Source organism: Notamacropus eugenii, chromosome 2 (genome assembly GCF_028372415.1).
Source record: "Notamacropus eugenii isolate mMacEug1 chromosome 2, mMacEug1.pri_v2, whole genome shotgun sequence".
Taxonomy (NCBI): domain Eukaryota; kingdom Metazoa; phylum Chordata; class Mammalia; order Diprotodontia; family Macropodidae; genus Notamacropus; species Notamacropus eugenii.
Window position 1 is genome coordinate 74,853,035 of NC_092873.1, and position 25,475 is coordinate 74,878,509.

The following is a 25,475-nucleotide window of genomic DNA, read 5'->3' on the forward strand; positions in this document are numbered from 1 at the left end:
TCCTGCTCAACCTTTGTGGTTAATGAATCCCTTGTCTGTGTGCAACATTGTATTCATTTCAGGAACGAATCTAAGGACTTTAAAGGACTGCGTCTGGTCTTCCTACAAAGTCCAGCCTTAATTGCATTGAGACATCTAATAGATGACTGTACTTTAGCGTCGCTGGAAATGAAGACGACACAGCAGAGAAGCTGCAACATTTCTGGAAGCAGTGAAATCAACATGCGTGCTCAGGGGGCGTGCTGCCCAAGCCCGGAGTGGCTGAGATCTACATGGTCTCCTCTGCAAACACCGGACATTCCAAAGACACCTCTTTGGCTTCTGAAGGCCCGGCGGTCCGTTCGCAGAAGGCCCGAGGGCAGCCCTCTCTCTTTTAAGAAGCCCTTCTAGATCAGCCTACGCTGTTCTTCAAGTCGAAGCATCCCAAAGCCGTAAGAAGACACTTCCGAACGGGTTTAAAAAGGGAAGCCTTCAGCCTATGGGATACATTCCTTTGGGTAACTTCCTTCTCCTCGCGGAGGAAACGGAGCCGGCCCAAGACCCGCGGCTGAGCTGCGCCACCTGCCGGCAGAGGTTTCTTGGGTCCGAACTTTTTCCCGTGTGACGTCACCGCCTGGAGCCAATCAGCAGTTCTCCTCTGGGCTCTCCCCAAGTCCTCGCCAAGCGAATGGAGATGAAGTGAAGAAGCCCGGAGACTGAGTGCAAAGATTCCGATCAGTCCTGAGGTGAAGGGTAAGAAAGAGCGAGAGGCCAACCGACTGTGTTTGCGGCGGGGGGAGGGGAGGGCGGTGCCGCCAGGAGAGCGGGCCGGACGAGGAGGGGGAGAGCGGGGCAGGCCCACGGCCGGACCCCAGCCGCCGCCACTCCGAGGTAAATGGAGGCCGGGCAGGCCCCGCCGTTTCGGGGGAGGCCGGGTTCCGGGCCGGAAGTAGCCGGGGCCCCGCCTCACATACTGTCATCCCGGGGGAAGCCTCGGCTCGTTTCCCGCCCCGGCCGGTGGCTGCCACTGTCGGGTCCTCTCCAAGCCGGCCCTCGACCCCGCTCGGTGGCCGCCGGCCCTGGGTACCCTCGGGTACCCGGAGGCTTCTCCCCACCAACGGAAAACCCGTCACTAGCCTTCTCCCGCTCCGCCTCGCGTTTCCCCTGCCTTCTGGGGGCCCCTTCCTTTACTGTGGTGCAGTGGCAGGATGGACAGTCGGACGGCCGAAAGCCCGACTCCCCCCTTAGGCCTGTGGCCTTAAACAGATTCCTTTTCGGTGGGCCTCTGTTTCATCACGTATAGAACGGCGTGTGTGGTGGGGGTGGATTTGCTCATCTCCAGTGGCCCTTCTGACTCAAAATTTTTACCCCGGTCTCTTTAACAGAACTAAGTTTTTGTGGTATTTACTGAAACTTAGCCTTCTCTTGTAAACATCAGGCGCCTTTATATGCTCTCCAAGGCTCACTCCTTTTTCCCTCGTAGAAGGATGAGTTGGCATGCTGATACTCTTTTAAACACTGGCTCACCCTTACCTAGCAACCATCTTTAACGGTCGATCAGTTAACCGGGATTTATTAAGTACCTTCTTTATGCCAGACACTACTTCTCTACAAATAAACCCCTCCCCCCCAAAAAAAGATCCCCCTGCCTTCAAGTAACTTATGTTGTATCGGGGAAAATAACAGGTATACATATAAATAAATACAAAATATCCAGAAAATAAACACTAATCATTTGCTGCTGTCTGTGGATACACAGATCACGTAAGTCGATTACCTGGCTCAAAATTTTCTATGAGCTTTGTTTCCTTGGCACAGTCTGACCTGGCTCCACAACCTTCGCAATGACTTCTTTCTCAAAAGGGTCATAGCTGAGACTCTTCTCACTACTTCAAATGATTCCTGATCATGACTCTGTCTTGGATGTTTGCTGAATTGCTGAGGACAGAAAGGAGACTTTTGGCCATGGATGATACTTGTTGCTTTACTGTGTTCGTCCTTCCTTGCAGAGGAAGACCATGCCATCGGAGAAATAATGACATGACTTGTACTTGACTTTGTTTTGAGTGAGAGAGGACTGTGTAGGTCACCAGCCTCACTTCTCCTCTCCTCCAGCCTCACCAGCAATCTGAATCCAGTGACCAGATATTCATCAGGATGACTGGAGATGACCCAGGATGAGGCAATTAGGATTAAGTGACTTGCCCAAGGTCACACAGCTAGTGAGTGTCAAGTGTCTGAGGTGAGAGTTTCTGAGGTGTTGCTTTACTAAGAGAAACGGGAAGAATGGGTCTCTTCAATCTTCTCCTGCATGCTCAGCCTACTACTTGGTGAATGAAGCAGTTTAGGAAACAGAACATGAAATAGATAGAACTGAATCAGGGTAACATGGAAAAAGTGCTAGATTGAGAATTTTGTTCCTCAGTGAAAGATCAAAAAATGTTAGGACTTAATCCAAATCTTTCCACTATGCAAGACTGCTTTTGTAATGCATTATAAAATTCCTTTTAAGATCTAACATGATATAATTAAATCTTCACTCTCTTCCACCAAGGGACCAGTTAGTTGTTGATAGTAGCCTAATTCAGACCTGTTTCTCCTTTTCATCTTTTCCCTTCCTACCCTTTCCCCATTTGCCTTCCTTTTCTTTCCCATTTCACCCCCCTTTCTTATTTTTGTTCTCTCATGCTTAAGATAACATGAGAAAAAATGTCTAAGAATTCAGTAATTATTATTTCTAAAACAAGGTTGCCTTGATTTTCTCAGTTTCCTCATTTCACATATGCAATCAGTTGCAAAATCTTGTTATTTCTATGTTAACGTCTTTCTCATAGGTCTCTTTTTCTCCAGTAACAGCTACTACCTTAATTCAGGGCCTTAATACCTATCATATTGCGACAAACTCTTATTTGGTCTCTCTGCCTCAAGTTTCTCCCAATCCCAATCCATCTTCCTGCCAAAGTGATTTTCCTCAAGTGAAGGTCTAACCTTGTTACTCATCCACTCAGTAAACTCCCAAACAGTGACTCTGATACCTCTAGGATCAAATATAAACATATAAAGCTGTATGGGGCAGCTAGGTGGTACAGTGGATAGAGTACCATTGCAGGAGTCAGGAGAACCTGACTTCAAATCTCACCTCAGACACTTGACACTCACTAGCTGTGTGACCTTGGGCAAGTCACTTAACCCAAAGTGACTCATCCTGGGTCATCCCCAGTCATCCTGATGAATATCTGGTACTGGATTCAGATAGCTCTGGAGGAGAAGTTAGGCTGGTGACTCTCCCTCACTCAAAACAAAGTCAAGCACAAGTCATGTTATTATTTCTCTGATGGCATGGTCTTCTTCGGCAACAACAAACACATATAAAGCTGTATATAACCTGGGCCTTTCCTACATTTCTAGTTTTATGCAGTATTCTCTTTTGCCTAATAATTGTTCAGCATTTCTGGAATGCTTTCCCTCCTACCTCTCAGGATCTCTAATTTGCTTCCAAATCAAATTCAATCAACACCTTTTATACAGTGTTTCTTGATCCCCAAAAATGCTAATGCTCTGCCTCCCCAAATTACTTTATGTTCATCTAGTATATATAGTTTTATATTCTTACATGTACATATTCGCTCCCCCAAACGGAACTCAACTCCTTGAGGGCAGAAACTGTTTAACTTTTGTCTCTGTATCCCCGGAGCTTAGCACTGTGCCTGGAACATAGTAGGTTTACTAAATGACTGTTGATTGAACAGCTGATTATAGACAGGATCTGACCTATTTAAGTGCTGTGTGATTTGGGGCTTCAATTCAGAAAGATTAGACCACAAGATCACAGAATGCTTGACTTGGAGGGGACCTCAAGGGATTATTTCTTACCTTCTCTCAATCGTCCTCTTCCATAGATTTTTCTGTTCATGCTTAAGTATTGGGGCTGGCCTGTGTATTTACTAACCCCACATGGAACCCCAGAGATAGCCTTCTTGGTCAGAACCAAAGGACAGGATATATCTGTGCTGCATGAATTCTGGTTTAGAAAATGGAGAACAATTATAAGTGAATTATTATCCCTATTTTGACAGTAAGAAGTGTTCTGTTAGCTATCTGATGTTTAATAGAATTCTACCTTGCAACTCCAGCATACCTCTGCTTTAGTTAAAATGTTTCTCTTCAAACAAAATTTATATTTGTGAGACATGTTGCAGAGGAGGGTTCTTATTCAGGTGTAAATTGTATTAACATGCCTTTGAGATCATCTCCAATTCTATGATTCTGTAAGGAGGAGATGATATATTTATTAATACCCAGAGGAATATGATTTCAATGAAATTATTTCTACTACCTTCCCCTCTTTTTTGTCTGAGGAATTGGAATTTAGTTTGTAGCCAGCTCTTTTAGCTGAGAGCTAGCTCCATGGGAGTTGGAAAGACAGCCCACAGTTCAAATTTTATGAGCCTATAAGACAGAGATACCAGAAAATTAAGCAAAAAATAATAATAATAATAAGCGTTGAGATGGGGGTCTCATCAGTGGAAATCTTCCAGACTAAGTAGTTACTAAGCACCTATTGTGGGTAGGACTTGGATTTAACTACTATGGACAACTCGTTCAACATTCAGCAAATATTTATTAAGAGGTTACTATGTTCCAAGCACTATATTAGGTGATGATAAAATAAAGATAAAAACTCAATAGTCTCTGCCCTTACATAGATTACCTGAGAGCCAGTGTGGAAAAAGTGCTAGATTTAGAGTTAGGAGCCATGGGGTCAAATTCTGGCTCTGGTATTTGCTGCTTGAGTAAACTTAGTTAAATTATTTAACTCTTCTGGACCTCAGTTTACACAACTGAAAAATGAGGGCAATTATATGACCTCTAAGATCTTTTTGAGCTTTAAGTAGCTACTTGCCAACTTCCTACAAACATCCTGGTCCTTGACTCCTCATTTTTCTTTATCTCTCACAAAGGCCTTTGCACATCTCTTGAGTATGCCTCCTCTCTTGACACTACCACTACTCTGGAGAAGGCTCTTATTACTTCACATATGAATTATTGCATTAGCTGGTTGGTCTCTCTGTCATAAGTCTCTCCCAGCTCCAGTCCCTTTTCCACTCTGCTGTCAGATTGTTCTTCCTAACGTGCATGTCTGACCATGTCAACCCCTCACACATAGACATTCTACAAATTCCTGTGACCCCCATCACCTTCAGAGTCAAACATAAAATCTTGTTTGGTGTTCATTGCCCTTTGTAACCTGCCCCCCACCCCCAACTTTTCCAGTCTTCTTACACCTGAGAAGGGAATTATGATTTTTCATATTACATCCCCATGCCCCCAAATACCTTTCCCTTTAATGATAACAACTTCCTTGATCTTCCTCAAATAAGACATTTCATCTTTCTCCTAGTCATTTTTGCTGCCTGTCTCCTATGCCCAGAATTCTAGAATTCTCTCCCTCCTCATTTCTACCTCATAGCTTCCCTGGCTTTTTTCCAGTTCCAGATAAAATCCCATTTTTAATAGTAGGCTTTCCAACCCTCCCTTAATTCTAATGCCTTTCCTGTGTTGATAATCTTTAATTTTCCAGTGTTTGTACATAATTGTTTGTATGGTGTTTCTCAATTAGACTGTGTGCTCCTTGAGAGCCGAACTGTTTTCCCCAGACTTAGCATAGTATCTGGCACCTAATAAATATTTATTGACTGACTGATCCTGTTGGGGAAAATAATGTGTACATATGTAAGTAAATACAAAATATCTACAAGATATATACAAAATACATTAGGAAGGGGGACACAAGCAACTGGGGAAGGAGAACTGGGAAAATTCTGTTGAAGGACATGGCATCTGAACTCAACTTTGAAGCAAGTTAGGGATTTTAATGAGGCACCAGTGAGGCTGAAGTGCAGTGCCAAGAATTATGGACAGCCTGTACAAAGACAGTGAAGCAAGGGAAAAACTGCCGAATTCAGGGAACAATGAGTAGATCTGTTTGGCTGGCAGGCAAGTGTATGAAAGGGAGTAATTTGTAATAAACCTGTAAAGACATGCTAGACCTAGATTATGAGGGGCTTTAAATGCCAAACAAAAGAGTTTGTATTTTATCCTAGAGGGTAATAGGAGGTCACTGAAACTTCTTGATCAGGGGAGTGACATCGTATCTGCATGAGTACTATCAGCCATTGTGCTACACTAGCTCTCAGGTGAGCCTTATGAGGGCAGAAACTATATAATTTTTATGTTTTTATTATCTACACCTAGCTTGGCATAGAGTAGACTCTTAATAAATGCAGGTTAAATGTTGAATGAGTTGCCCGCAGCTTCTAATACTGGTAGTTCTATGGTGTATGATTTGGAGAGAGGAGAGACTTGACAGACCAGTAAGAGGCTAGTGGTCCAGGGAAGAGCTGACAGGGACTTGAGCTAGAGTGATGTTTGTGAAAATGTGGAGAAGAGGACAAGTTCCAAAGATGTTGGGAAGGAAGCAAATCAACAAAAGTAACTGATTAGATATGGAATAAAGAAAAAAAAATTTAAAAAAGAGGTGTGGGTTTGAGGGAAGAGAGGAGAAAAGATGAATCCTGTTTTAGATATGTGGAGGTTGAGATACCTGTGGCATATCCATTTGGAAATTCATTAGGCAGTTGGAGATGGGGTACTAGAGTTCAGGAGAGAGACAGAGGTTGGATATATGGATCTGAGAGTTATGTGCATAGACATGATAATCACTAGACCTGTGGGAGCATATGAGATCACAGAGAAAAGGTACAGAAAGCAAAATTTCACAACATACTTTTTTCAAATTCTATGCAGTAGGTATAAAATACAATAGTATATACAAAATAATAAAACATGTATTACTGAATGTGTAACAGAGAGCATTGGACTTGGGACTCAGAGGACTAGGGTTCGAATCCTATTTACCATAGAGCTAAAGTAGTAATTCAGGGGATATGGAGTGAAAAGAAATGAAAGGGAATTAATTTCAGCAAGATCTCAAAAACCTTCATATTCCTGATGCTACCCGTCAAGACTGAATTCAGTCACACCTAGGAAGGAGCAGCCCAAACCCAAGTTCTGTGCCTTCTCAATAGCCCAGTCCAGCATGACAGTTACCTCCTACCTCAAGAGGAAGTGGTAGAAGCGATGGGCATAGTCTAATCCCAGAATCCTTAACCTAGGGTCTAGAGAATTAATTTTCTTTTTAATAGCTGTTGTTTCAATGGAACTGGTTAACTTTTGATGTTATGTATTTTACTTTATGCATTTAACAATATATTTTTGAGAAGGCATCCATAGACTTAATCAGACTGCCCAAGGGGTCCAAGACAAAAAAAAAAAAAGATTAAGGATCTGTGCTCTAGACTCTACAGGAAGTCCTAGCTTTATAGATGTAGGGATAATATTATACAGCTAGTTTGTGACCCATGTCTTTATTTCCTCAGTTCCCCATCCCATTACTTGAAATTTCTTTAGCATCTCATTTCCCCTTTTTCCCATTTCTTTACAAGATTGCTGACACTAAAATTTGTGAGATTATTCTGTAAATCTTCCCTCCCTCTTACATTGATTGTTGGGAATTGAAAGGAATGGGGTTTTTTGTTGATGTTTTTCTGACCAATGCTTTGCCTAGGACTTTCTAGGAGCTGCGGCAAAATGCTTTATGATGGTAATTATTTTTGTACCTCTAATTGCTCCCATTCTAGACACACTCCATAAGGTAAATTGGAATGTAAATTTTGGAGAATCTTTTGAGAATATACTTGCTTAGTAGATATTATTCCTATTGATACTTAAGTTTGCCTCCAAAAAACTTTGTGAAACTTATGTGCAAATAGATTTTTTTTTTAACCTGCTGCTACAACTGTGAAATAGAGAAAACTGACTTAAGTATTCAGAGCCCAGGAAGTTAGGGCCAAGAAAGAGAAAGTCTTGTCCACATTAGACAAATGGTTTGGGAAATAGCTATGCCCTTGATATTCTGGCTTTTTTTTACATATGATACACAAATATTGCAAAAGACAAATTGTGATTTGATGGGAATGAAGAGTGCCCCTCTAAATTTTAGTGCCTAGAACAAAAATCCCCACTTGCTCTACCATAGTCTATAGGTCTTTTAATAAGTTGCTTAGCTTCTCTAGGCCTCATCTTCAAAAGAAGGGAGTTCCTTCCAATTCTAAGTAGATATCTTATGTTAAGAAGTTGCCAAGTATAAACTATAGTTTACACTTTCTAAGTTTACAAATTCTGAGGCCATTCTCAAGTGGTAATTCAACCTTTTCCCTGATGCCTCCTCTTCCTCTCCTCTTAGATAATATTAATAAGAATGAAATTTATATTGGGTTTCCAGGTTTACAGAGCACTTTACCTCTTTATCTCATTGAGATAATTGTGTCAGCTGACAACTTTGCATAGCTCTGCCTCACTCATATCCAATTCACAAACAAATCAAGATATCACCCTCTTGATGTCTTTGGTCCTCTTCGAGAAAAAAGGACAAAACAACAGCCGCTGTGACCCTTACAACAACCCTGTCTATCACACTTGGGGCATGCTATGTATACACTTAAAACATTTATATTATAATACATTATCCTTTCTGTTAGATTCCTTGAGACAGATTTATCTTTGTATCCATAACACCTAACATTACATTGTACTTCATAGGCACTTAATTAATATTTATTTAATTGAATTGAGGAGGCTTGCTTTGAGAACGTTTACATTTCCATAGGAGGTCAACTGAATTAGAAAGTAAAGGGATTACCGAGCAGATTATTTTGTCTAGGGATGGTTCCAGCGAGTCACCCATAGTTCCATTTCTTCATCTGCTAGTTGGTAAGATAAGAAAAAGCCTGTGGCTCCCTGATTCTGAAGGACCTAGAATGGAGCTTTTCAATTTGGAGAATTTGGCCCTCTATGAAAAAATAGCTGAAATTTCCTAGCATCCTGAAGCCTGAGCTACAGAGCTCCCTGTGGTTTGTGCTGGAACCTTCTTATTTGCTTACACAAGACTGCAAAAACAAATTCTCACCCCTCTGTACCAGAAACCTGGGAGAAAACTGGACCAGCGATTGACTACTCTTTTTTTTTTTTTTTGGTGAGATAAGGAAAAGAAATCTGTGTTACTGGCAGTCTTATTTTTTCTTCACTGGTTGGACTTCCCCCACCCCCCCATCAGTTCCTCCATTCACTCTTGCGGGGGTGGCTTCTTTCAGGGAGCGATGGAGGGTAACCTGGCTAGGACTGCATCCTCCGTTGGCTCCTCTTGGGGAGCAGGATTGGGGTGGGGTGTAGTTACAGCAGATAGAGAGGTATCAAAGGAGCAAAAAGCTGGAGAAACGTAACTCATTCATTTCACGTGGATTCTGGAGTGAAGTTTGGCCATTCTCCCCACTCTATTCCTCCTTTCCACAGTATTCCACCTCTACAATGAGATCTTTTCCCTTTCAGTCACACCTCCGCCCCTCCCCCACTATAAGAAATTTGAGAAAGACTAGGCTGATAGATTGGGGGTGGGGAGAATCTTCTTCCTTTGATCCCTTCCGATCCTTTATTGCCAGTTCTGTCCATTAATGCACATTTCCCTTCCGGAAATTTTCTTTGGTCACTGCTTCATTGTCCTGTACAGATTTCGCAAATTACTGATTTGTCGATTTTTTTCCTTTCTTTTGCTCAAATCCTCCTAGAGAGTGGGGATTGTGTCTCTCCTCTGATGCTGTATTCCTTATCCTGGGCTGTGAAGTTTGGCAGTGCATAATGTAGACCCAACAGTTCTGTATGCAAGAAAATAAAGATATTTAGCACGCCCCCTCACCCCAGTCTTCCAGGAGTAGAGAGCTGGCTAAAGGAATTCATCTTCCTTGGAATGCAGAGAGACAAGAGGTTGCAGGGTGAACCTGATGGAACGGGAGGTACCAGCATCATTGTACGCTGTGGGCTGGGGGGTTTCAAATGTCATTCCCGCCCCCTCACCAGCAACGCACACCATGTGTGAGGAATTGGGTGGCGTAGAGGAAAACCACTGAGATGCTGAAACCTCCAAGGTCCTAGAGAGGAGCAGGAAGTGTCCCTAGGGAGGGAACTGGAGGGCTTGCTCTGTCCTTTCCATCCACCGGGCTCGGTGCACACGGCTCACTTGACTCGACTCTGAGATGGGGACCCGGGGCTAGGAGGTGAGTCTGGGCAACAGCGAAATCTCCCAAACCTGCAAAGGAACAAGAAGGAGTCCAAGGTTCGGGGAGACTTCGTTGGGAAATTGATATCCTATCTTTGCCTTTCCTTCCACCTCGCTCCCGCCCTTTCTCCCTTCTGCTACTCCATCATCTCCCCGATTTACTTTTTCTTTCCTCATCTCCTTTCTCTCTTCCCTGTTTTCTCCCCTTCCTCCTTCCCCTGCTTTCCTTCTTTCCCCCTTCTTAGATTTCCTCCTTGCTTCTAGTTGTTCCTGTGTCCGCCCACATTATTTTCCCCCTCCTCTTCACTTTTAATAAATTTCTTCTATTTTCGTTTCCTTCTACTTTTCTTTTTTCTCTCCTTCTGACAAGCCTCCTTTATTTTCTCCCTACTGAGCATCACCTATTGCTTTCTTTTTTTCTGCCTTGTTCTTTTTTTTCTGTTCCTTATCCATCTTCTTGCCCTCCTCCTACTTCCCCCTTCTCCTTTTCCTTTTTCCTTCTCTTCCATTAATTATCATCCTTTATTTTACTCTTTGTCCTCTCTCCTTCTTTTTTTCGTAAGTCTGCATTTGCTTTTCCTGAACCTTGCTGCCCCATTCCCTGACCTCTGTCTGTGCCCCTATCCCCCTTGCATTTTCCTTCTTTCCTTTCCTTCTGATGATGGAGGATGTTGGATACTGGATGGAAATGGGAAAGGGGCAATTAAAAACCCATTTGGGAGAGAGCCTGGGCTCCCTCTACAGTTATTTATGGGAAGAGGAGCCAGGCCCATCCACTTTTTGAGTCTGAGTTCAAAATGTAATTTTTTCATTTAAGAAATCCTTTGCAAAAATGAAATATAAGAAAAGATTAATGTTACATCCTGGTGAGCAGCAGCTGTGTATTTCTGCTGTGGTAGGAGAATTCAAATTAGACAAATTCAGACACTATTCTAGGAGCTGGGGATGCAGATCCAGAATAAAAAAAAATTCACCTGCCTTCAGTAAGCTTGCTTTCTACTGAGAGATCAGGAACATGTGCACAAATGTTGTTCAGTCATGTACTTCGTGACCCAATTAGGGATTTTCTTGGCAAAAATAACTGGAGTGGTTTAACATTTCCTTCCCCAGTTCATTTTACAGATGAGGCATAGACTTCGAGCTGGCAGGGACCTTATAGGTCATTAAATCAAACCCTTTCCTACCTTCCCACCACACTTCCCTGTTTAACTGCTGTATACTCTGAGGACCAGGAAGGTTAAACTACTTGTCTAAGTCATATAGATCATAAGTGACATAGCCAGGATTTGAACCTTGTTTCTTGGACTCCAAATTTAGTGTGCTTTCCATTCTGTCAATACATACTATATAGGAAGTTGTTATTGGAGGTTGTAGAGTATATAACCTTGTTGATGGTATTGAGCTGTTGGTCAGGTGCCATTAAAAGAATTACTTGCTCAATAATCTCATCAAGGGCTGCCCTTTTTTATCTTCAGCTTCTGGGTATAGATAAAAATAGCATTAAAAGATATTTAGGATTTTGCACACAAGGCATATGACTTTGGTAGGCAGCCAGAAATACTAGGGCAGTCCTTAACCTTGCTTATGTCATTGGAAGTCTGCTGAAGCCTATAGGCTCCTTCTCATTGACTTTATAAATGCATAACATAGATAGGATTACAGAGGAAACCAATTTTATTGAAATGGTTAACAAAATATTTTTTTTTTAAACCCATGGATTCAAGGTTAAGACCTTGTGTGGGAGAATGAAGTAAACTGTTAATTCAAACAAATTTATAGTAAGGTCAGTCTTAATTATAGATTATTCAAAATGCTGTTTTATTGCTGCCAATATTTTATTATCTGTGAAGGACATTAAGTTGTCTGTTAAATCATCTTGATTTAAAAAAAAAAGTTTGTTCATTTAGCTTTTTGATTTGTGTATTCTTTGACTCAATTTAATTATAATTTCCTTGAGGTCTGGAAACATTTCCTGTTACTTTGTATCCCCTATAGATCCTACCAAAATACATAGTAATGTACTCTTATCTTTAGATAATACTTATACAAAGTATTAATACAAAGCACTTTCAAATTATCTCATTTGGATCCTGGCAAAAATTCTTGTGAATTATATAGTACAGACATCATTACCTTCATTTTATAAATGAATGACAGATATTGAGAGAGGTGGAAGGGGCTTAGTCTGGAGAACTAGTTTTGTAAGCAGAAGATTTGGTTTAAATTTATCTTCTGCTATTTAACTGTGTTACCTTGGGCAAGCTAATTAACTTTTCTAGGCCTTATTTTGTCATCTACAAAGCAAGGGGCTTGGACTAAAATATTTGTAGTGTCCCAGATTTATAATCTATAAAGTATCATTTTTGCCTTAGAATTCCCAAGTCCAGTCTTCTTTCTTTACACACAAGTTCCTCAAGGGCAGGAGCGGTCTCTGTATCCTCAGTTACTGGCTTATAATAAATACTTAAATGCTTATTGATTTATTGATATTTATTTAGTAATTGATTATTATTTTAAGTGTTTTTGAGTCTTTATACCTTTTTTCTCCTCTAGCTCTATTTCTGTTTGTAAACTCTTCAAGGTCAAAGTTCCAGTCTCCTACAGCCTTGGGATAATGCTACGTGATATGTTACAGAACCAAGTATAATGGTAAATGCTTTTTAGACTCTAAGAGGATTTATTATTGGAAGTACACCAAAGATATCATTACAACATTATTCCACCTGCAACATAGTTCTGTGACATGGACTTCAGGGACAGTATTACATCAAGACTTGAATATATTTCTTCTGGATTCCTCTCCTACCTACTTCCTAGTGTGGTGCTTAGTAAACAGAACAACTTTCTTTTTAAATATTGTTGACTGACAAATGTCTTCAGAGGTAGGTGAAACTCCCATCCTCTGTCTCACATCTGAGTATCAGTTATTTGTATTCATCCTTCACATTGTATTACATTCCCCATTACTTGTGTAAACCAGCTTTGCCATCTTATCCCTCTGAAATAAACACAAAGGACATAAACGTTGAAGCCAGTGATTTTTGCCTGGAAGTAGGGTTGCTGTCTGCCTTTGCTCATCCATCTTCAAAGTCTATCATGCCTACAGCCCTTTGCCCCAGAGTCTTAGCCCCAAAGGAACGAGAGGAACCCATTAAAATGAGGAACCCACGAGGACAGGACCCTACTCCACAGGCAGAACCCCCTGGCCCTGAATCTTTCCGAAGGCTCTTCCGACGTTTCCGCTACCAGGAAGCTGCTGGTCCCCGAGAGGCTCTAAGACGGCTTCGGGAACTCTGCTGGGGTTGGCTAAGACCAGAGCAACATACCAAGGAGCAAATCCTGGAGCTTCTAGTGCTGGAGCAGTTCCTGACCATCCTGCCTGGAAAGATCCAGAATTGGGTGCGAGCCCAGGAGCCAGAAAGCAGTGAGCAGGCAGTGGTTGTGGTGGAGGATTTGGAGACAGAGCCTGGAAGACCATGGCAGTGGGTGAGGAGAGGTTCCTGGGGAGGAAGGACTCTGCAAGTAGTATAAGTCTGTAACATACTCAGGAGAGGGAAGAAGGTTGGGCTGAGGGGTGGGGAGGGTGGGAAGAGAAAGAGAACAGTAGAGAATTAAAAGAATAGAAGACATGATTTTTTTAAAAATAATATTAGACATAGACTAAAGTGTCCACTCTTGTCACAACAATATTGACTGACTTTGTGCTAAATAAGGCTAGAGACTGGAGAGGAGAGGAGGGTATGGGAATTCTTGAAGACAGTCTTGCTGTAGACTCAGAAACAGAGCTTTAGGGGTCATTGTAGAAGGAGAGGCATTAAAAGAGGAGCAGGTCATTGCTTTGACTTCCTTCTTCTTTGACTGTTCTAAATAGTATTGTGGACAATTAATTGTTCTGCGATTTTTAGGATATTTAGGTTTAACAAAAGGAGAAAGAAGCCAAGGGAACAAGCAAATTTGGGTCAGCTGTTCAGTGACCAAATAGGTAGTTCCTGATGGAGCAAGCCATCAGTTGTCTTGGGCAATCTAGGAAGACTGCCTGGAACAAAGGAGATAATGATTATAAAGCACTAGTATGGTGCCTAACACATAGTAAGTGCTGTATAAATGTTAGCTATTATCATTATTATTACCTAGAGGAGATAAAACCACATAAGTTGTTTGACATGTGGGAAAGAAGTGGACCTTTGGATCTGGAGATATGTTAGCCATGGAGTTGATTGGGAGAACACTTAGAGACAGGAAGGAATACAGTGAAAAGGACTGGTGAATTTGTGTAGCCCTTTGCAGAGCTACACTGTCCCCAGAGATTGTTCCTGAGATTTCCTCTTTGGGATTTTAGCTCCAGCTCTCTGAGGATCCTGTGGTGATTGATGATGGTGATGGTTCCCCTGTCCTAGTTCGGGGGCCGGAACAAGAAAGACTCTTGTCAGACACAGCATCCCCTGTGGCAGCATCAGAGCCCTCAAACAGTCTGGCAAAGAGGCGGGTCTGTCATCCTCCATCCCAAGAAGAAGGATTGGGGAACCCAAACCCAAGAGCAGCAGAGCAACTCAGCAGAGGCACTGATGAAGGGCCTCCTTTCACGAAAGAATCAGGTAAGGAGATGGTAGTGCATTGCAGTGGAATGGGGACAGGACAGGGGGCAGGAGATCTAAGTTCAGGTTCCTGTTCTGTTACTAACTTTGAGCACGTAATTTCACCTTTCTGGGTTTCAGTTTAGTCCTGTTAAAGTGAGGCGATTGAGTGAGATGATACTTGAGGTATTTTCTATTCTGTGATTCCCTAAATGGAGCCTGGTTGGAAATATCAGGGTTTCTGCTTGTAACTAGCATCCTGCTTTCTATGTTATTCAGAATACTGTAAATCAGACCTATTTTCCTATTCCCCTATAATAATTTTAGAATAGATTTACCTGTATTTCCATCAATTTGACTTTTATATTTCACTTCACTCTTTATAAACAGAGTATTTAAGACCTGGAAAAATGCTCTGCTATATATGGGAAGATCAGAGCAAAATACCAAGCAATTTAAAAGAATTCTTTGGAAAATAGAATCTTTCTATAATTCAAATAATACCATTTTAATTTACCTGGCTTTCTCTTCCTCCCTACTTTAGATTTAGATATAGCATAAAAACACTGGATTAGGAGCTAGACCATCTCTCCCACTCTAGCTTTGTGACCTTGAGCAAGTCATTTTGACTCATTGAATCTCTTTCCTTAGCTATAAAATGAGTTTAATAGTGCCTGCTCAAATTTACCTTATAGCATTGTTCTTGGGATCAGAGATAATGAATGTAAAAACACTTTGCCAATTATATGGTGCTGCATTGATATATATAGTACAACACATAGATTAAATGCCCTTGTATCAAGTAAAATTGATTGGAATACAAAAGAGGTTTAAATTGCTGATGCTGCAGAACTGGCCCATTTGACTGGAATTTCTTAGGGAACCTTATCCCTAAGACTTATTCTGGTAGCTTCAAAGTACCCCAAGTGGCGTACATACTTACGTGCTTGAATGATGTGTGATTTCACTGATGTAAATACTTTATCCATGATGATGTATTAGAGCGTAACCAGTCTTCATTGGCTCCTCTTGTGCTACAGTTGTTCATTACTTCTCATAAATCTTCCAAAGGGGAGTCTAGGCGAGGAGTTTTCCACAAGATGTTTTGATGTTGCTCAGATACTAGAAGAGCACATTGACTTTGTTTAGGTAGTCCTTTGCTCTTACCATATGACTTGCCCACTTCTTATCAGACATCTCACTCATGGCATCCTTTATGCTACTTCTGTGGAATACTTAGTTGACACTTTGTTATATCCTCTTCATTCCCACTCTGGTCTTCTCTGTTGCTCTTTGGATGACCTTGACTTTTTAGTCATTTAGAATTTGGTATTCCATGGTACTCCAAAAGAATATTATTAAAGCAGTGGGCCATTGTTTCTGGTAGAAGCTTATGGTCATTGAAAGTAATTCAATTTCTTAAAGGCACTCCAACTCATTCTTCTGTTACATGCTGGACCCAAGTGACTGTGTAGTTTATATCTAAAATATATGTACAAATAGATATTTTTTAAAAAATGACCTTAACACTTCTGTCTGGGTGTGTTGTACTTTGTTGATCATTTGTTGGTTTGTTGATCATTTGTTGGTACAAAAACCAAGAAGAGTCCCTGTCCTTTCATAGATTAAAATATAAGACAGATAATAACTAAATAAAAAGTTAAAGAAAAATAATTATCCCTTTCGTGTTGTGGGGATGAGGGGCACAGTATCCCCATGATCTGGAAGATCTGGATAAATTTTTTTGACCCTCCCTTCATACTAGAGAAGAAGTCTGAATTTTTTCTTTTTCTTTTATAAGATGTTTACAATACCTTATTTTAAAATTTGAGTTAAGTATTTGTTCACAGTCCTCTGTGTTGTCTGTGACTTCTGCAAAGCTCCCCAAAATTCCCATTTAATCTCTTATGCCAACCTGCAATATATCAAAACAGCAAAGGGGAAAGTCATGTTGTGGCAGGGGTAAATGCAGTCCAATATATATTACACTAACACAGCACTTTAGATGCGTTAAAATATCTGCAGCATGCAGAAGAAATATGGATTTTCTCCAGGAGATCTTCTGTCATACCTCCAGCTAGAAGTTGTCTGTTTTCCCTTAAAGGTTTCATTCCTTTCTGTTTGGTTTTTCCCATGTATCCACTTATCTCATTCTTACTTATATTATGATTATATTTGTGTATTCTTGTTTCCCTGCTATATTGTGCATTTCTTGAAGGGAAGAACTGACTCATTTGGATTCTGGCTATGTTACTTTGTTACTCAAACCTAGAGAGGCTTCCTTTTACTTACAGGATAAAACATAAAGTCCTTAACTTGACATTTAATACCTTCTATAATATGGCAGTAACTCACTTTTTCATGCTTTTTTCACATTACTCCCCATCATGAATTTTCTTTTTCAGGCAAATTAGCTTACCAGGTGCTCCCCAAGTCCAACATATCTTGTCTCTCTCCATTTGCATAAGCCTTTACTCATGTTTAAAATAGTAATAGCATATTTTGTAGCTATTTAAATATGTTAACTCATTTTATCCTCAAAATTCTGTGAAATAAGTATGATTATTATACCATTTTAGAGATGCAAAAATGGAATCACAAAGAGGTTAAATGACTTGCACAAGGTCACACAGCTAAGAAAAGTTTGAGTCAGGTCTTTCTAACTCCAGACTCGGCACTCTATCCACTGCACTACCTTGCTGCCTTTCTCATGGGAATTCATTGCTTTCTTAATGTCATCTCTATAAATTCTTATCTTCCCTAAAGCCTTAGTTTTGGTGGAACTTCCTACCCGAAATCTTCTGAGATGCTCCCCATTATCTACTAGTGTTTTTTTACCCCCTTGAATCACTTTATTATGTACATGATATGCATCCCACAATTCCCCTCCCTCCTCCCCACCCTAAACAATGTAAGGTCCTTGAGGGTTGCAGCTTATAAAAGTTAGGCACCCAATAAATGTTTGTTGAATTTCATTGATAGTCATGCAGTTAGTGACAGAGCTAGGAATAGAATTTCCAGATATTCTTATTTCAAGTGTAGGGTTTGTTTTCTGATACCTTAAGCCTTTTTATTCTACAGATTCCCTTTTTAAATGCACAAGTCCAAGTGGGCAGAGAAGAACCTGGTAATAATTTAAGTCAACAGTTAATTCCATAATAATTCTCATGTATTTAGGAAATAACCTCAGCGGCCATATACTTCAACTCTCCCATTTTAGAGATGAGAAAATTGAGCCTCTGGGTTTAGTCTTACTCAAAAATATATAGTTGGTAAACATCAGCAGTGGGATTTGAATTCAAATCCTTTGATGCCAGAGCCATAGGGGGCCAGTGTTTTTCTTACTATGCAAAATAGTACCTTCTTTAGCAGAAATTAATTACATCTGAGAGCAGCATGGAAAAAATCACTTGTAACACAAAATTCTTCCCTATGTTTTGGCTCCCACATCCAGTCAGTTGCCAAATCCCTTCAATTATACCTCTAAAGGGGGGCATCTGTCCTTCTTTCTACTGCCACTGCCACTGCCATCACTCTAGTTCAGGCCCTCATGATTTATCAGTTGTATACTATAACAGCCTCTGTTATCATTGCCTCCACTCTTTCCTTCTACATTCTTTCCTGCACACTGCTTTCAAAGTAACCTTAACCTAAGGACACCGTTCCCCTGACTAAAAGTCTCTGGCTTCCCCTTCCCTACCAATGTCTTACCTAACATTTAAGGCATGATATAGTCTGGCTTCAACTTACTTCTCCAGCATTTTGTCACATTATTCCCCCTACTAAAGTTTACAGTTCAGACAGAGAGCATTGACCTTTCATTCAAAAGACCATTTGAATCCTTTCTTTTTCACTTGTGTAACTTGGGCAAGTCAGTTTTTCTCTATGAACATTGTTTTCTTATCTGTAAAATGAATGATTTGTACATAATTGACTTTGAAAGTCCTTTCCAGTTTTGCAGTTCTTTGAGTCTGTAACTACCTGTGTTCTTGTGCTTCCCTCTCCTACTTCCATTCATTTGTGCAGATTCCCTTTGTACCTCTGTTTCTTTGCAAATATGAAAGAACACCTTTCCCCATTCTTTATATGTATTTGTGAATGGAGGTGGGGGGGAGGGAGAGACTGACTGAGTTTAGAGCACTACATTTTGAATGTATTGGTTAATTATCTGAACTTTTTTCTTTTTTCTTCTTTGTTTAAGGGATGGCTCTCTGGGAGGAGGAGGGATATATTGGGAAAAGTAAGTGAAGTAAACAAAATCCTTTTCCTTCTCTAAGGCCCAGCTGAAGTGCTACTTGTCCCATAAGTTTTCCCCTAACTAGATATGATCTTTCACTTCCTTAGTTTCTCATGACTATTTGATCTCTCCTACATATTACCACATTCTGATTTATACTTTTGTTCGCACTCATTTCCCTTTTGACTTATAAATATCTTGAATGCAGGGAATGCATCATTTTTCATCTTTGTAATCCTCAATGTTTGATACAGTACCCTGCACATAATAAATGCAGCATGATTATTTATTGAATTGAAAAGGGGGAGAATAGTAGCAGAGTACATTTCTATAGCACTTTGAACTTTAAAAGAAACCATTCTCACAATAATGTGAGGAAGACATTTTATATATTACCTCTGTTATATAGATGAAGAAACCAAGGCTTTGGGAAAGTAAGTGATTCACCTAGAGATTATAAAACTAAGTATCTGAAGGGGAATTTGAATTCAGGTCTCCTGCTTTCCAGTCCAGCACTTATTTCCTTCTGCCTGATAACACACCAAGAACAATTTCTGCATACTTAGCAATTTTGCTAGGGTGACCCCTGCTTGTCGCATTTAATCATATTGTGCTTGATAACTCCTGCTTTAGATAATTACCTGAATATTCTCTTTTGAGTTCCTCCTCTAAAATTCTGGGATTGGTGCCTTGAAATTATTACTGTTAGACTGTCCTCTTTTGTCTTTGATCAACTTATTTTCATTTTCTGACCTACATCTACAACTAAAATGAATAGTTGGAAGAAGGGAGAAAAAAGATATTTTTAGCAGGAGAAGCAGGGGCACCTACCTAATTTGGTGATAGGCTGCCTGTTGGAGTACGTTGTTCTGATTTTGTTCTTTTTCCGGTTTCAGTACCCCCTGTTTCCCAAGTTCCTTTATTTCCTGAGGAAGGGTGCTCTGAAGACCAGGAAAAAGTCACCTCACTCCATCTGTCCCAGGTGAGTTATTATTCCTCTCTTCCGTAGGGAAATGCAGCTAATTGGAAAGCAGATCTATGTTCTAGTCTAGATCTGCTAACTAGATATGTGACCTTGAACAAGTAACTTCATTTCTTTGGCCCTCATTCTTAACTATAAAGAAATGGTCAGTTGGATTTGTAAGGATCATTCTAGCTCGGTCACGGTTGTTTAAAGAATCCTCAAAGTGATCGAGTTTAACCCATAATCTAGATAAGAATTCTCGCTAACATCTGAAAAGGGAACATCAAGCCTCTATTTGAAGACCTTCAGAAGTGAAGAAGTCATTACTTCATGAGGTAACACATTCCACTTTAGGTCAGCTTTCATTATTATTAATTTTTCCCTCTCGATAAACTGAACTTTTCCTCTTTGTAACTTCTCTTCCCTCCTCATGTTTTTCTTTTAGGTAAAGCAGAACAGAATATACTATTATACATAATAAGCCTTACAAATCTTTCAGGTCCCATCTTGGCAAACCTTTGGATATACTTCTGTTTGTATGTGATCGTCTTAAAATATTGTACTCTGAATTGATTAACTGATGTAATCTGAGAAGAACAGAGTCCAGTAAGATTGTAACTTATTCTTTCTGAACATTCTGGACAAAGCAGTTCTATACTGCTTTGTACCCAAAATCCCATTCTTCTTCACCTTACACTAAATTCATGACATAGAAATTCCCCATGCACCGCCCCCCCCCACATTCCAGACAAATAAGAAGATCACAGTACCAAACTCTGAAACTTCTAACTATTTATTCTCAGCTTTTAGGCCATTTGTAGTACACAGTCATGGTCCTGTAGGAAGAACTAAAAGTTCATCTGTACTGCTTAATAGCTGAGAGTTATCTAGGCTAAGAAGACAAGCTTCCCCTTGTGTCCAAATGAAGCCTACTTCATAGGAATATTTTGATATCAGTTATGGTTGAATATAGATCATATATTGAGGCTTCTAGATGACATGGTGGATAAAGGTCTGGGTGTGAAGTCAGGAAGACCTGAGTTCAGATCCAGCCTCAAATAGATACTTAGTAGCTTAATAGTCTTGGGCAAGTCACTTAGCTTCAGTTTGCCTCAATTTCCTCACCTAGAAAATGAAAATAATAACAGCACCTACCTCACAGGGTTGTTGTGGGGATCAAATGAGATAACATTTGTAAAGTGCTTAGAGTTTTATATAGCTCCTTCCATGTGCCTGGCATAGAAGCACGATTGAAATATACATAAATGCTTATTTACTTCCCTCCCCCCTAACACTCTTTGTGAAGAAAATGTGATAAGAAATGATTTTGAGTATATGTTCTATAGGTGCTACTACTCAATAAATAAATTCTCTTGACTGAATTTCAGGCCACCTTTGCTTTAGTTTCTGACCCACAGGGGTTCCTAATCCAGTCCATTATCCACAACTTTACTAGTCAGTTGAGAAGGAATGAGAAAGAGTGGGACTACAGGCAGTGGATATCATCCTTCATTAACTGCCTTCTCTCATGTCTTCTCTTAAACATTCATTAAAGAACAGAGAAAGCTAGGATTTTAGTATCTTGTTGATCTGTGTTGAATTGCTCAAAGATTGAGCATCAGAAGTAAAAGTCTCCTCTTCACCTGGTATATGTATGACATTTGGACACCTTTGCTTTTAGCACTAACTCCCCAGGGGTCTGACATCTGTCAACATCTTTGGACTTATGGGTCCTGAGTAGTTGTTTCATCTTGTTTCAGAACCATGTGACTCAGCTCAAGGATGTGATCCTGTGTTTCTCTGAGGAAGAGTGGTCTCTTCTGGACCCTGCTCAGACTGGCTTCTATGGAGAATTCATCATAGAGGAGGACTATGGAGTCTCTCTCCCCATGAGTAAGGGTTCAACTCCCTCCTGGCCTGGGATTAATAATCTAAGGGGCTTGGGAGTGAATGGCAACTCCTCTCTAGCTTCCCTTTTCCTCCCCATGGTGCCTAGGTGATTTGTTCATGATTGGTTCTAAAAATAGTTCCTAACTACCTCAGTACCTTCCCAAACTGCAGTCAGATTTAGGATCAGAGACATAACTACCTGTTTTTCCTCTTTTGGTCAAAAAGAACATATCTGGTTTCCTTTGTGACCAGTAGTTTTACCTAGTCCATTTCTCTGCAGTCAAAGTCACCTTTCCCATTCCCTTTTTGACAGATACAACTAATGGGAGTAAGAGGGAAATGTCCTAAACTCTTCCCTCCTCTCATCTACAAAGTGATCCCCATCTCTACTGTCCTACCCCCAGGAATGGTATCTGCTTGTGCCCCTGTCATGTTTTCTTCTACCTTCCCTCTTTGTCCTCATCAGGGACCTAGGTATATTATCCCACTCACCTCAACCTGGGTATAGCATTGTTTAGGCTGCTGCCTCTAAGAAGGTTGCTGGACAAATAGATATCCCCTCCCTTCTTCTCCTTAATAGACTATCCAGGTCCCCAGCCAGTCCCAGAGAGAATAAATGAATTTCCCAAGGTCATGCAACTACCAGATTCCCGGGTAGAAGAGGATGAGCCATGTGTCCTGGAATTCCAGGGCCCCCAGGATAAGGAGATCCCCAAAACTACTTGTACAGGTGAGGAATGAGGTAGTAACTAGAGTACAGTGCCTTCTGATAAGGAGTGAGATCAACTCCAGAGCACTTTTATTAGGATCCTCCCTCTCATCTCTACCCCATCCTTGCTCCAAAGGTTCTCTAATTTGGAACTCTTAATTACATGATTTGGTGTTGGTAGGACTTGACACTTCAAGTTCCTTCCTTACCATCCATGACTTTTATCAAGAACTTGGAATACAGGAAGAATATGGGGTCTCAAATGTGTTGATTAGAATGTATACTTTTGAGCAACCTAGGATTAGAAAAACAGGGGTTTTCTAGAAAAACTCCTTATTTTCTTTCCCCATGGGATTTTGGCATTATTTTTGGTCTACTCATGTCTGAGACTTTCCCCCTACACCTACTAATAAAGACGGATGTGAGGAGATTTATGAGATGATTGACTAGGTTTAGGCATACAGTCTCTGACCACTGAATGGCACAAAGCACACTCTCCTTTGTAAGGATTTAGCTCTGTCTAATTAGAGCAGTGTTCCATGCCAATGGGTGTTCAGTATTGTTAACTGACTACTACTATACGCATTTACCTTTATTTTTTAAATCTTGGACTGCTGTATCTAATGTCATTTGAGATATGATAGACTTGTAGACACTCCTTTTCTCTTAGCATACTAACCTGGTTTCTCTCAAACAGCAAACATTTATTAAATACCTACTGTGTGCCAGGCATTTTGCTAGATACTGGGGATAAAAATATAAAAGTAAAATAGTACTTGCCCTCAAGTATCTTCCTTTTTACTAGAGGATTACAGCATATATTGAAAAATGATAACAAAGGAAGATTCAGACAATCATGGGAATTGTAAGTAGAGCCATAGGGCAATAGATTACTTTGCCCTTACCAATCGTAATGATGCATATTGATTTGATTATTTTTTCCTCAAAATAGCTTAACCAGAGTGGTTAAGGGAATCTTTATGAATGAGATACAACATGATCTGGGGACCAGTTAAATTTAGAGGATTTAGGTAAGGATTGACCCAGTTACCCTCTAATACCAACTGCTTGACATAGCCATTTTAGTGTAAAAGAAATATTTAGTTGTATCAAAAAAATTCAGTGATTCCTTGGAGGAGGTCTCCCAAAACACCTATATAGGTTGGTATATACAGATTGGAAAATAGAATCCAAAGTCTTTCAGAGCTACTTTGGGTTGGAACTCTCAGCTGTCATGATCCTGCCCTGATAAGAAATGTCTGTTCTAGTTTTCCCCTACCTTTTCTGAATCATATTCAGTTAAACCCAAGTCAGTAAACATTAGGTGATGGGAGGGGCACTGGATCTTGGAGCTTACAACATAGAACTTTATGTCATTTACAAAGTCACTGACATTTTTGTAACATTTTAGGGTTTGCACATAGATGTACATTTATTAGCACATTCAGTTCTCATTAAAGCCCAATGAAGTAAGCACCACATTTTACAGGTGCAGAAATGGAAATTTTCAAAAGTAGAATTTGAACCAGGTCATCTTGACTTCAATTCCATCACACTGTACTACATTGTCTCTCACTATACATTACTATAACATAAAATGAAATGTTTTTATGATACATACTTACTCTTTGACACTGGGCAGATCATTGCTTTGGGCAGTTCTCTAAGATCAGATGTTGGATAATAACCAACAAATTGCATGAGCCTAGGAATTTTCCTCACCCAGAGAAATCGCAGATTCAGACTAAGTGCAAGAGAAGTACCCCAAAAATTCTATATGAAGACCAGAGAAAGAAAGATACTTCTTATTGTGGGATCAAGGAAGGAGTCATGGAAATATTTAAGTTGACTTTTTGAAGGAACACTAGGGTTTCAACAAGCAGAGAGGGGACTGGTGTGCATTCTAAATATAATGAAGAAATACACAGAAGTGAAAGAATAGATGGTTGTGTAGGGGATAGTAGATGGTTTAGTTTGCTTGGAGCACAAGATTTGATAGAGAATGTTGTTGAACAAGGCTCAAAGGTTAGAATGGCACCAAGTTTCTTGAATGCCAGCCTAAGGAGTTTGGAATGTATGTAGTAAGCAGTGAGGGCTTAATGGAGGACTGAGCAGAGAATTTAAATGATCATACCTATGCAATTTGTCTAGCAGCAGTATAAAGGATGGATTAATAATGATAGGGACTAGAGTCTGAAAGACTATTACAATAATCTAAGTTATGGTAATTAAAGCCTTTTTAAAGTTGTGGCTATAGAGATAGGAAAGAGGTGATGATTTCAAAAGATATGGAGAATAGCTATGACTTGGCAATTTATTACCTTTAGTAGAGGTGAGGGAGACTGAAGAGTCAAAGGTAGGACCATGGTTTCCAATATGGGGGACTAAATAATAGTGGTGCCATTTATAGAAATCAAGAGAAAGAAGCAAGTTAAATTCCATTTTGGAATGGTAAGTTTTCAGTATCAGGCAAGATGTCCAGAAGAAAATGTGAATCTGGAGGTCAGGAGAGAAGTTTGGATTAGAGATATGGGGTATCCCAAATGTCAGATGCTACAGGTTAAGAATGAGCTGAAAAAAATTTCCTGGATTTAGTACTTTTGAGAAAGGTATTTCAGTTGACATATTAAGGTAAATGATAAAAGGTTATGTTGAATGATGAGATAGTAATGCTACAAGACAGACTACTTTTTTTAAAGGGTAGTTTAATGCCTTTTGTCTTTATATCACAATTATTTCACACACACACAAACACAATTCAAGATACAAATTCAATTCAAACACAAATCAAGAGATGGATATTGTAGCTCAAGTAGTAGAAGAATCAATTAAAAGATGTTTTGTTTTATTTTTCAAAATGAGTGGTAAGGAGGAAATTGAATGATAGACTTCTTGGAAAGGACTCATGAAGAGGGAGAGATTAAAAAATGCAAGAGGCAAGTGAGAATTGA

At 40.1% G+C, this 25,475-nt stretch overlaps 1 protein-coding gene across 6 annotated transcripts in view; it reads left to right on the top strand.

Moving 5' to 3' along the window:
• Positions 1-643: 643 nt before the first annotated feature.
• Positions 644-25,475, top strand: part of ZNF496 (zinc finger protein 496) — a 35,538-nt gene continuing 10,706 nt past the window's right edge. Inside the window, exons 1-7 of one of the 6 annotated variants that reach the window (XM_072640994.1) lie at positions 644-732; positions 12,704-13,636; positions 14,490-14,745; positions 18,926-18,964; positions 19,858-19,943; positions 21,686-21,818; positions 22,396-22,545. In XM_072640994.1, coding sequence (XP_072497095.1) covers positions 13,247-13,636; positions 14,490-14,745; positions 18,926-18,964; positions 19,858-19,943; positions 21,686-21,818; positions 22,396-22,545 — 1,054 coding nt within the window. In that variant the 5' untranslated portion in view covers positions 644-732; positions 12,704-13,246. Of the gene's footprint in view, positions 733-783; positions 871-3,115; positions 10,149-12,703; positions 13,637-14,489; positions 14,746-18,925; positions 18,965-19,857; positions 19,944-21,685; positions 21,819-22,395; positions 22,546-25,475 lie in introns of those variants that run through there. The other 5 variants (XM_072640995.1, XM_072640996.1, XM_072640998.1 and 2 more) reach the window with 5 other exon arrangements.